Source organism: Sciurus carolinensis, chromosome 6, assembly GCF_902686445.1.
Source record: "Sciurus carolinensis chromosome 6, mSciCar1.2, whole genome shotgun sequence".
NCBI classification, from domain to species: Eukaryota; Metazoa; Chordata; class Mammalia; order Rodentia; family Sciuridae; genus Sciurus; species Sciurus carolinensis.
In genome coordinates this window covers 106017179-106030985 of record NC_062218.1, presented here as the reverse complement: position 1 = coordinate 106030985, position 13807 = coordinate 106017179, and the positions used below count along the sequence as shown (strand labels likewise).

Genomic DNA, 13807 nt, shown 5'->3' with positions numbered 1-13807 from the left:
GACTGGAGAGGGGCAAAGAGAAATGATTTACCTAAACAAAGGACAAAAGACAGATGTTTGTTCATTACTGACTTGTTCTACACCCCAGAAACTAGAGTCCCACAGACCAAATCTAACCCATCATTTCTTCTGTAAATATAGCCATATATCCCTTTTCTAACATGATTAGGACCAGGAGGATTTTTAGATTTTGGATGTTTTTGGATTTGAGAATATTTTCATATATAGGTATATATATATATATATATATATATATATATATACACACACACACACACACACACACACACATATGTATGTGCATATATACACAAATATTCTCAAACACATAAATTTGAGATTTTTGTGTATATTATACAAAGAAATATATAAATGTATATATATAAGTATATGCAAATAGTCTCTATATATCATGTTGTATATACATAATTACACATACATATATATATGCAGCTGAGCACATATGTAATATATATATATGTGTTGTGTATTTGAAGTGAGAGAGAAAGAGTCAGTCTTAGGGATAAGACTTAACACTTAACACTTAAGCCCTAACACTAAATTCATTTTTGTTTCATTTAGCTTGTACACATAACCAAAGGCAATTTAATGCAATGTTTTAAATGATATTTGTGCAATGAAAAAATGTTTCATAGTGTGGACTTTTCCACTTATTGCATCATGTCAGTGCTCCAAAATTTTGGGATTTGCAGCATTTAGGATTTCAGAATTTTTGCACTAGTGATGCTCAATTTTATAGTTGTATTAAAACAGTTGGATTTATTTACATACAAAAATCCATTTATTTGCATTTATGTATACAATACACCATTTGTTGCTGCAATCTTCTCTGGAGGGGAGGAATCTTCTATTCTCATGTGGTGAAAGAGAGACAGGTAAGCAAGTTAATACTATGTGAAGCCTCTTTCACAAGGGCTTTAATCCCATTCACAAATGGAGGAGCCCTTGGGAACTAATAGTTATGATTGATATGGTATTCCCCAAAGCTGATGTTTAAGACAACCCAAGAAAGGTTAGTGGGTGAAATGATTGGTTACGAGAACTTAACCTAATCAGTGCATTAATACCTGATATGGATGAACCTGGGTGTAACTATAGCAGATAGGGAAGTGGGTCACTAGAAGCATGCTTTGGAGGTTTATATTTTGTCCTTGGTGAGGCAGAGCTCTCTTTGCTTCCTGATTGCTATATCCTGAGCTGCTTTACTCCACCGTACCCTCTGCCCTGATATTCTGCCTCACCTTGAGCCCAAGGAATGGAGTTGGCTATCTATGAACTGAGATCTCCTCTGAAACTGTGAGCACCAAATAACTTTTCCTTCCCTAAAAAAAAAAAGCATTGAATAGTCATGAGAAAGACTATCTATATCTTCCATAAAAAATAAAAATATTTTCTGAGCTCCTTACAGAAAAATTTGTCAATCCATAGTCTACATAGGTGCTCTCCTTGGGTGTTTTCTGAAGCTTTGAGAGAGAAAGGAAGATTCCAGGAGAGTTCATAATTGAAAAAATAAAGAGATTGAAAGGACTAGATCTCTGAAATACATATTCTGAAACAGAGTCTAAATATCAACTATGGACAGATGCCGAAGTCTGTGCTAGCAGCCAGGAGGAGCGAGTAGAAAGTTTTGTTTTCTTTGGTTCCATCTCAGGATCCTTTGTCATATCCTGGAATTAGAATTTTGAATCTAGTTTGTGAAGCTTTATGGAGATGGGTCTGCTTTCCATTTGCCTCTGAATCAGGATGTAACTCAAGAGGTAACTCCAAGAGTTGTTTTATTGACATTTAATGCAGCTAATTTTGTTGTGACCATTTTGACATAGTGGCATTTTCATGCACCTCTAGCTATGTACTCAAAAAGAAATCAACTTGAGACCTTTTAAATCCCAAATTATGTGTTCAGCACATTTACACTATTAACCCTGATCCTAAGCAATCAACTTTATCTTCCTTCGTTTCCTGCCCTATTCCTCACCTATTCATCTCCATCTTGTTCCTGTTCACCCTGAGGTCCCTGGGGCTCCCTGTCTCTCATATCTATTCCAGATCCCATTACCTCCAATCCCACTCTGTCTCTAAGCCATACCCTTTCCCTGGGACCCAGGATGTTGCCAGGGTTGGTTAATTCTTTGAGGGTGAATAAAAAAGTTTTGTACATTTTACTTCAGAAAAATGAAAGAATGTAAAGGGTTTCTTGTCTAGATATCAGTAACATTCAAAATGACATAACACAAACATCCAGTTCTTAAAAAACTTTCTTAGTCATAAAAAGAGTTTTCTAGATTGCCTACATATGAACAGGAAGGGGCTGCAGGCTTCATGTGCCATAGAATCTTTAAACCAAATCCTGGAATTGCCAAAGAAAACACTTTCAATATTGGTTTCTCATTTTTTTCTGAATAAACCATATTTTCATACCTAAAATGATTAATAGTCCTTTCCTTTTTCTTAATACAACATAGAACAAAACAACATAGGGATTGATGGATTTTCATTCTGTTATAAAGGATAAAGATCATAAAAGCCTATTATAATTGACCTACTGGAGACTTAACTTAGAAACAAAAAAGAGAGAAAAATGTATAAAATGAACTCTTCAAATCCAATAGGTCCGCAACTCCAGGCAGAGTTTGTTGACTAAGAATGCTTTCATCCATGAAGGGTTGGCCAAGTTTTTCTTCCTCTGGAATATGTTCAACCACCAGCCCAGAATCTTCAGGTGAACCAGGCTACTAGGTAGACCATTACCCAGATTCATAGAATGAGAGAGTTTCAGCATGGAGGCAGGAGTCCACAAATCATTTCATTCCACCAATAGCTAATGGCGTGGTTCCTCCTTTCCTCATTCCTATGCCTGTTGCTCACAGTAGAGTAGAATTATGTAATGTGGTGACCTCTATCCATATGTAGCTATGGAGCCCCTTGACTGTGGTTGGTCCAAAGAAGACGTACTTAAAGTATCAAATACACACTGATACCAAAGACTTAAGTAAATTGAAGAATTTATATTAGCTACATTAATAGCTTTGATATGTGGGACTACATAAAAATACATTACTAAAATTAAATATACCCATTTCTTTTGTGGCTATTAGAAAATTTTAAATCGTGACTGTAGCTTGTATTGTTTTATTGGAGAGTGCTACCTCTGAGATTCGCACATATTGGTAATCATATTCCTTAGTCTTTCCCAGATTATGGGTACAAAGCCCCCAGGTATGGAATTGTCAAGTAGGTAACTAACTGGTATAAGAAATTGCTAGTCTGTTCATTGAATAGGCTACATAACTGAGAGACAGTTATGTTTATCCATGAAAATATAGGAGTGCTGGTATTGTAATAGGTAGCTTTATATACTGCTGGATGTCTGGGTGTCCACATTGCTTATCTCAGACCTATGCACTCCCTACAACTATGATAGCAACTTGAACATAAGAAAATGAGTATTCTGTCCACCAATGAGTTTATTTGCAGATAAAAAGACGTAGAATTTATCCAGCTTCTATAAAAAAAAAAGGTCCTTTTATCTAGGCAGTGACAAAGAAATCCCAAAAGGGTGTTTCTGCTGAGTCTACTTTTATTAAACAGGCAGTTGGACAGACACCATTGTGAATCTGGGCATTTTCAGAGCACTGGAATGAGTGGGAATTTCTGTGTGCTCTAAGACCACAGTGTCTAGAGGAAAGAGATGGAAAAGACTGAAAATCAGTGAGTCCAATCCCAACAGCTCTGTATTGTTTCCATAGTAAATAAGAAGACTACCTCTGAAGCATTCTTTGTATATACAGATGACGAAGGTAGGATGGTTCAGAATTAGGGCAATCCTTTTCCCTTGTTGCAGTCCATCAATCCTTAATCATTTGTCCTGAAAGAGATGATGGTGAGGTCAGATGATAGAACTCAGAGGACACTGCAGAGAACTGGGCTGTATACTCAACTGTACTTTCATAAAAGATTCATACACTCTGCTAAGAATTAGCATTGAAAAGTTACTTTCACATTTTACCCAATGTTTTCTTATGAGCATTATTTGAGCACCTAGCATGTGTGGCGCCTGTTGAGGTAGACACAGAAATGAACATGGCTTGCCTCTGCTCTTGATTACATATGACCTTCATCATAATTAAAAAAGTAAGAAGCCATTAATACCACTTCATTGATGAGGAAATTGGGCTTCAGATCCTAGTGACTTACTAAATTCTCAGATTAGGTAATGATGAATCCACTGCCTGTGACATTAATGCTTTTCTATTATAGTTTGTTCAAACCTTAGAGTATAATCAGCTGTACTATTTTCCTAGCTTACCTATGTTTCAAACTTGCTCAAGTCAATATTTAAAACATTAATCAAATTTAAAAATCTTTAAAAGAGGATGAAGGCCTGAAAATTTCCTTCCAGTTAACTGCACATCATCAGTTACTACCATCATGGCGAGAGCAGTTGAGTCATTCTGAACTAAACCATAAGTTTCAGTGCCTACATCTGCTCAACAAGCTTTCCTTTGGTTTGAGAGGGACAAGCTATGGTCATGTCAAAGCCTTGACAATATGCCACAAGGCTGAGAATAGTTATTTATTCATCTCACAAAATTATATTTGTATTTTCCTTAATGCGGTTACCAGTTGGATCCAGGTGCCATAGATGGGTCAAGGTCCAACACTGCTCTGTTGACTATCATGGCTGTACATCCCCTGGAGGTTGGAACCTACTGCCTGATATAGAAAATCTGAAATAATATCTTTTCTAGACCCACTGTATTTTAGAATCTCCTGCTGACTAAGCATCATGGCAGGGAGCAAATTATGAGGTCAGAAGACATACACTGGATTCAAGATTTGCACTGAGTAACTTGGACAAATGATTGAATTTCTCCCAGGCTGGCTTTCTATAAGATGGGGAAGGTGACAATCCCTGCCCCAATCACAAGACCAGTATGAAAATGCAAAAGGAAAATGTACACATAACTCTAAAGATCTACATAAATCTTAGTAGTCACTGTATAATAGAAAGTACTACTTAGATAGTAAGCAACTGTACAGGTTTCAGGATACTCAGCCTACTTTTTGAGAAGTTGTCACTGCCTGACATCATTCAATTTGTGGGATGCCTGACTCTCTTAAAGGATCTTCCACCCAGCAATAAAGCTCAGGCAATAGGTTCTAACCTCCAGGATATAACACTATAATAATAATCAGTGCAATACTGGACCAAGCCCATCTGTACCACCTGTACCCAAGATCACACTCAATCACACAGAGGAAAATGACACTGCATCCGTGTCCAGGACACCTTCTGGTATAACCATTTGTTTCACCAACTAACCCCATAAAATATTTTTTCCTGTCATTAATAATGCCTGCTGTAGAACTCTAGTGGAAAGGAAATACCCAGAAACCAGAGGAAGCAACTCCCTTCCAAAGCCCTGTGTGCTGACCCCTGGCAAGATTCTTCATTATTTGAAGAACTATATCTTACCTGTGTGACCATAAGGCAAGTTCCTCCTGAAGTAGTTTTTGTCGAGTCACCTACAGAGTTTGCCTGTTACAAGGAGGTGTGGTCTATTTGACTGGAATAAAGATTATTTCTACCTCTTCATTGTGAGATATATGCAAGGAGATATGTTTGTGAGGAAGGAGAACAGTATATTCTGTCAATAAAGTAGGATTCAAACCACCAAGAATTTATATATGGAATATATTAGCAAATAACATAGGAACTAGAGCAAAAGTTTAAGTCTTCTCTTTTATGGGTATCTAAAGATCCGACATAGGTAAGTAATTTCCTGTCAAGTTACATGACAAATAGATGTTTCCTGTCTACTCTATTTTGCCTTCCCACTGCTATTGTGAGACCAGAAATTCTTATATTATACCCCAAGTATTCCCAGTTTCCCACATCAAGGCAATTGGGTTTCATTTAGTGTTGCTTTCAAATCTAGCAGAATATTCTCAATTCCATTATTGCTAAAGTTTTTTGTGGCAGTGGCATGAAGTAAAACCCATTAGAAATAATAAATAAATTTGTGAGATTTTTTTAAATTTTGTTTGATACAAATATTAAGCATAATTCTATTAAAATTTAATTAGTTAAAATAATTTATTTATTTACATTAAATAAACGCTATGCCAGGGTCTTTTTCCAAATTCGTATTCCAGACTCTAAGTTCATACTCTGGTCTTAGGTATAAATAATGATCATAATAATAAAATTGCTATTAGTTTTTTAGATGCTGTGCCAAGAGTTTTAAAGTCAGTGCTTAGTGACTGTTTTCAACAGTTCATTGAGATCTTTGGCTTAGAGTATTTATATTATTCACCAAAGGTCTTATGAATGAAAACTATTAAAAACTGTCATTTGAACCCATATTTATCTTATAAGAAAATATTTTCTCTTATTTGAAAATTTATTTTTCCAGGTTACAAATCACTTTGCTTGGGGGAGAAACTTCTCAAAGTTACCAGGGAGACTAACAAAGACAATCGTGTTAAAATATCATTGTAGAAATTTAAATGAAATAGGTCAACTCTTAATGTTTGAAAGTAATGTGAGGATATGAGTATTACATAGGAATGGTTTCAATCCATTTCTGGCTCTACACCTGGCCTCTGCTTCATCTTTTCATTGTGGATTACAGAGAATAAAAACTATCCTGCAAAACGTAATGTTAGAATGGAGACATTGCTCATAAAAATCTATTAATGAGTCAAGTAATGAGTCTAAAATGTAAACTACTTTTGTTATCCCCACATATTTCAGTAATTACTTAATTATCTTTACAGTAAAAATGTGACCAATTCCGGGGTCACCTGACCTAGTGCCGCTTTTCAGGACTGAGAAATTTCCATCACCCAGAGCAAGAGGACAAAGGCAGACCAGCTGCTTCAAACACCATGAGCAGGAAGCTTGGGTACTTACAGATTTACCTGTCTTCACAGGTGTTTCTGGGTCGCTGCTTTCCTCACACCTCCCTTTACTGCGTATGTGTGTGTTAGTCTGATGTATCCTAAAACAGAACAGAGGAAGATTGAAGAATGTTACAATGACCTATTAATAAGTATCCACGTGGGTAAAACTGAATATCACAAGCTGAAATTAGGAGGAAGGCCTGGGGTCAAAATTCTGCCATCCTCCAGGGTTCACCATTTAGTTCAGTCTCTCATGCTCCCAGATTTATCCTCTAGCCCTAAACACACCTGTCACATTTCAGCCCCTAATACTCATAGAATTTCAGAATGTTTGATGTCATGTACTCCACGAATCATCATTTTTGTCGATGGAAAAATCAGATCCCAGAGAGAAGGTTGACTGTATTAAATTTATGTAATATGACTTGGGGTACAGAAAATCTAACAAGACACAATCAAACGGTCTGTATCTCATCATTTGAAATGATCTTAAAAGAGTAGGAATTTTAATGCCTTTCACTCAAGAAATATTATGAATCAAACATGGACTGATTTACCTCTGGTGTGCGGAAACTGGTTGTCTGAGAAGGCAGTACATTTGTCTTGGATATTGTTCATGTTGAACATTTCTCCCCTACAACTTCTCTAACACCACTGAAACAAAAATGGCCCCTCTTTCCTAGGATAACCTGAGTCTCTTTTCTCTATAGTATATATTCCCAGCTTGTTTTGCCAATAATACATCCTGAGGCATGCTTTATTAATAGTTTTCATCATATAAGTTTCCAAATCTAAGTCTCCTTGAGTAGAGAATCACTTCTTAATGGGCCCTATACAGGTAATGCAAAGCTTGATGAAATTATATTGATATTCAAGTTCTGACACTTGTAATAAAAAGGAATTGAAGGGACTTCTGGGTTGGATATACCGTATATACAACAATGGAATTCCTAGATGATTATATTCACTCCCTTAAACAAGACTTAATTCCTTCAAATTCTGTAAGGTTCATGGATGGATTCTAAGTCACCCATAAGCCCATAGATGTTATGCATACAAATTTCTCATGTCACACCAATATTTCTGTATTCTTAAAAGCAGTAACTTTTTTTATTATCAAAGTAATCCTTCTTCTACAAAGTTTTATTGAGCCTACTGCTTTGGATACAACAGTAGTATAGTGGTTAAATAATTTAAAAAACCCATTTAGACACAAATCAACAAGGCTAAGATGCTGTCTAACTACATCCTAGACTTTTGAGATTTAATAAATTATCTGAACTCTCTGTACAAAGATGACAATGCCATTTCATAGCAGTTTACAGGGACTCATTGACTGAATGTGAAGGTATCCTATCTTTCCATGCCTTAAGTAGTTCCAAGAACACATAAGTACTTACATTCATGATTTATAGTTTACGTAAATGACCTGAGGAATGACTTTTATTTTATGATTATTTCATTCAAAAGAAAATAAATGCAAATTAAAATATTTCTAGGATTGAAAATGAGGATATCAAGGAGTTTCTTCTTCATACCGTGACCTTGTTTGCAGTGTTCAAAGAAGACCAGAGTAGTACTTGGACTGCAGTGGGAAGTTCAGGGTGGCCATAGGATGGAAAAACCAAAGTCTGTCACCATGCTTTCACTGAAACTGATCAAATGGAACAAAGCTGAAACCAATAATGAAAGCAATAAAATAGATCCCTTGTATTCAACCTAAATAAAAAATATTGTTCATATCTGATAGTTACTCTTAATAGCCTGTGAAGTCAGTTGCTCCGACAACTGTCTCCACTTTTTCAGTGAAGAAATCAAGGGGAATGATGAGGTAATTTGGACACATGAACAGTGATAAATTAGAATAGACATAGACATCAGTGTGGCCATTGTTCTGTTTTTGTTTGGTTTTGTTTTGTTTTGGGTTTCTGGGAATTGAACCCAGGGACATTTACCACAATCCCAGCCCTTATATCTATCTATCTATCTATTTATTTATATTTTGAGGACAGGGTCCACTAAGTTTCTTTGGGGCCTCACTAGGTTGTTGAGGCTGGTTTTGAACTTGAGATCTCCTGCCTCATCCTCCTAAGTTGCTGGGATTACAGGTGAGCACCCTGACACCTGGGCAGGTTTTGTACTTCCTTTTGCATGGTACCACTTCCTTTAAGAAAAAGGTTCATGGAAGATGGGAAGTCAGTGGACCGTCTTGCAGTCATAGGACTGTTTAGACATCATAGGTGAGGCTGACTCTGTACAGCATTGGGTTCTCCACTGCTTTCCTTAACATGTGCAGGATGGATGATGTTCGTGCTCCCGTTAGCATACATGGGGCTTATAGAGAAGCTCCGGAAAGGCTCTAGCCAAACACCTGGTATTTTTTTTTTTTTCTCTTCTACCAGTAAAGTATATAACAATATAGATAAGCAGTTATACTAAAGAAATAACAGTGAATCCTTTCTATTTTACATATAAGAAAGATGTGAAATTTAAAATTTTAACTGCTGTGATTTATAAATGACTACAATATACCCCAGCATGACATCAGTACACTAGTGTAGGTCAACAATACACTTAGGCTCTTCTACACTGGGAGCTTTGAGGCGCACCCTGCATACTTACAGGTTTTCATGACAGAGCATACAAGGGTTGCTGTATGTTTGGCCATCATCACCACAGACAGGCTGCAATCCTGTGGGCAAATATAACCCATCCTTGGCAGCACTCGGTAGTGTTTGCACATCTCGGAATTCTGAACAAGCAAAGCATAAAGCAGACTTGCTTAACAGCATTCAAAAAAAGGATGGGTTTGGGGCACCTCCTGGTTTCCTTAATCACATCTGTGTAGTGATTAGGAACAGAAAAGTGGTAAAGGTTTATACAGCCTATGTGTTTATTTCACACGAAATTAGATGGACTTAACCTCCTGGATTGAGCTTCTTTTAACTATAGAAGATAACTTTCTAAACAAAGAAACCAAAGAAAACAAAACAGTAAGAGTAGAAATCCTACAAAGTACTAGGCATGGTAAGTTGCACATGCCCATAGGGAGAAAATTAAGATTTTAATTACACTACAAATAACATTCACTTTTTAAAGGAAGGTACCTGTCATGTACAACCTATAAGGGGAAGACTCATTGCTAAGTACTAGTTAATTGCATGGGTTTTTGAGTCCTAGCTCTGCCACTAAGTAGAGAAGCAATTTATCTAGATTTTTTGAGCCTTAATTTTCTCACCTAAAAAAGAGTAAGAGTAGTTCTTACATTATGGTTTTTGGAAATTAAATCAAATAATGAATGAAATGCATGCATAATACAGAGTCTATTGCATACCAAAAGCTCAGTAAATGTTAGTTGTCAGCATGTTTTCCATGGTGATCAATATATTTTCAATATAAAAAAAACATGTTTTCATAGTCTTTTGGAAGTATGAATTGAACCATACTTAATGTAATAGCAAAAGCAACAAAAATAACTTGATTACTGAGAAAAAAAGCAAAATAATTAAAACCAAAAGAGAAAGAATTTGAGAGAGAGAATTTGAATCCTATTTGAAAACAAATAGGATGGCGGAAGGCTTGAATACAATGTAATTATAATAAATATTAATAAATGGATACTCTAGTTAAAAGACAGAAATGTCAAACTTGAAGAACATAAAGATCTTACTATCATTTATAAGAAATGTACTTTAAATATGAGGAAGTTGGCAGGTTGAAAGTAAAAGAATGAATCTTTTATCACTGGTGATACAAAGTAATCATGATACAATTTAGAAATAGTAGAGTAAAAGACATAAAAAATGAAAACAATCAAATATCAGCAATTCAAGCAGTGATTTGAGAGAAAGTTATAATTTTATACGGATTGGAAAAGAAGGAAGTTCTAAAATCAATGATGCAAACTACTAATTCAAGAAGCTAGTAGATGATGAGTAAATTAAGTCAAAGAAACCAAAAAAAGAGGCGAAACTGATAAAAGCAAAGAGAACAAAACCAAAAGTTAGCTTCTAGAAAAGATTAATAGAGTGATAATCTATTTGTGAAATTAACTAAAAATGTAGAAAAATACTTATCACCATTATTAAAACTAAAGATATTAACTATTGATATTAAAAGGATAATGTGGAAATATTGTGAATATACCAATAAAATTGACAACTTAGAAGAAATTAGTAAATTCATTGAAAACTACATTCTGAAACAAACACAAAGAAGAAATAAAAAATGTAATAGTATTGTATCATTAGATAAGAAGATCTGGGCAATAATTGTTCTTGTTTTGAGAAATAATTCAAACATCTAAATAAACTGTATTAGATTGTGTTGAGTTCCATATTGATATAACTATTCAGGGAGAATTTAGACAGGAACTTCTATGAATCTTGGCAAATCGGGACTGAATTAGTTAAGTCCAACATACTTTCGGGTTACTGCTACTGCAACATTCAGTATTAGGATAAAGCCCCACAAAGAAGCAGAAGACAGAGGCAACAAAGACAGGATGCTTCTTTTCTTCTCACACAGTACCTCAACTCTGAACAAAGTCTCTTGACTTCACTTTCAAAGTGGAGCCAGTATCTAACCACCTCTCATGAGCTCTGCCTTCCATGGTGGTAAAAGCCAGCACCACCTCTTTGATGAACCACTGCAATTGCTCATGGGCTGTCTGGTTTCTGCCCTTGCCGCCCTCTAATGTATTTCCAGAATGGCTCATCACCCAGCTTCTACTCTGCTGTTTTCTTGGCTATTAGGAAGAGACTGGGCTGGAGGAGACACTTGAGTGGAAGCTTTGTGATGGACCTTCTGATCTGCAGACATGAGAAAATAAAGACTTCTGACTACATATTTAACCACACATTGGATTAGTCACACCCACGACACATCCACTTCTTAAAATTTCAGAATGTTCCCAATGGAATCAGGGCTACCAATCTCAGAGCAGAATGTTGTACCTATGGTAATCCTAGAACTCTAGCCAAGTATAAACTTCATCTACTCCTCAAAGCAAAGCTCTCAGGGTCGTACCCAGTCTCCCCAGATCCCACTAGCTACAGGGAATCATGCAAAAGGGGCAGCTGTCCTGAAAACACAAGTGAATTAAATTCATGAATAGATTTACAAACTAGTCATTCTTACCAGAGAATTGAGCAAATCTAGGTTGTTTTCCTCTTCAGAAGCTCTAATGTGGGATGGCTTTTTTCGAAGTTTTGCTCTTTCCAAAGCTTCTTTTTGACTGAGCAAGGAAACAAAATAGTGTACATAATAATAATAATTTAAAGTAATATTTACAAGGGGAATGTGAATGGGATGTCCAATGGGAAGTTAGACAATCTTGTTAAGAACCCCAGAACATTAAAGCAGAGAGCAACCTGGAAAAATGTCTAGCAAAGTATGCAACAGGGGGCTGGTGTAGGGCTCTTATCACTCAACAGATGTGTGGCCTTAGATGAGTGGCTTAGAGTTCCTGAGTTTCAATTTCCTAGAATATAGAGTGCAGTGCTGGTAGCTCCTACCTCAAAGAATATACAACGTGAACAATGAAAAGTTAAATAAATATTATTATTGTTGTATTAGCAGTGTTTTTCATGACTGTCATCACCATCATCAACTTGTACATTGGTCCTGAAATTTGGTTGCTCATTAGAACAACATAAAACCCTTTCTAAAACACAAATTCTTCCCAGGTGAGGTAGCACAAGCCTGTAATCCCAGCAGCTGGGGGCGGGGCTGAGACAGGAGGATCTTGAGTTCAAAACCAGCCTCAGCAAAGGGGAGACCCTGAGCAATGCAGTGAAACCCTGTCTCTAAATAAAAATACAAAATAGGGTGGGGATGTGACTCAGTGGTCATGAGTGCCTCTGAGTTTATTTAATCCCTGGTATGCCAAAACAAAAACAAAAAAAAAATCCCACAAATTCTTTAGCTCTAGAAATTTTGATTTAAAATATTCTGAAGTACAAAAATCTGCATTAAAAAAAAAAGATTTCTCTGCTGAGGTCTGATAGAGTTATAGGACACAAAAGATTGGAAGGGATTTCCTTTTGTTCTATGATGCTAAAAAGGCTGGAAAAAAATAAAGTAAGTCGTGACACAATTGAGTATCATGGTCACGGAAACTTACACCTGGATTTTCCCGTCGGGCCAAGTCCAAGCACTCTTTCTATCCTTTCTACCATGCCGTGGTGTTCTCAACTTAAGGGCCATTATTCTAAAGACTTATTTTGACAAACTCCATGGCTTCACCGGCACTCATATTTATTCAATGGATGTTTCTAAAACTGCAAGCCCCCCTGCTTCAGAGCCAGAGCAGAATCTTCTACCTCACAAGACAGCTCTGCCACTTGTGGCACTTGTTCCTGTAGAACTTTCCGTCCTCGCCACGCACAGGGTCGAACTCTCGGTACAGATGAGCTCTCCATTCCTCAAATGCTTTCGAAAGTCACTGCACTCATCCTGGAAGATGAGAGAGGGGAGGTGAACATGGCCTTCTCCTTTTTTGCTGGGCGGCTTTAGGAAGTTAAATGTGGCTCTATGAAGTCCTCCATTGGCTCTCAGCTCAGACTCACTGCTCTGATCCTGGCAATGGAGGCCAAGGTACTCCCGGACTGTCTAAACTTTGCATCCTCTGCTTCATTCTGAAACCTCTCGCCACTGGTCCGGAAAATATAGGGAAACATAAAATAACACTTGACACCACCCTCCTTGTCACCCTTTCCCCTTTTATCCATTGTTCCCCCATTTCCACATTGGGTGGTGCTGTTAGCTCCGGGGAGAATCCCCATGGGAATGTAACTCTATAAATGTGATTATTCTCACTGTTAAAGGACTGAATGGAGGTTCTTTCTTTGCAGTCTTGAAAAGCAAATAGAAAGGCAGC

At 36.8% G+C, this 13807-nt stretch overlaps 1 protein-coding gene across 1 annotated transcript in view; it reads right to left on the bottom strand.

The window, feature by feature from the left end:
* Positions 1-3581: 3581 nt before the first annotated feature.
* The window catches only part of Spink5 (serine peptidase inhibitor Kazal type 5), a 68969-nt gene continuing 58743 nt past the window's right edge, over positions 3582-13807 (bottom strand). Inside the window, 7 exon segments of the mRNA XM_047555991.1 lie at positions 3582-3886; positions 6946-7025; positions 9550-9619; positions 9622-9679; positions 12067-12163; positions 13251-13332; positions 13335-13383. Of these exon segments, the coding sequence (XP_047411947.1) occupies positions 3867-3886; positions 6946-7025; positions 9550-9619; positions 9622-9679; positions 12067-12163; positions 13251-13332; positions 13335-13383 (456 nt within the window). The 3' untranslated portion in view covers positions 3582-3866.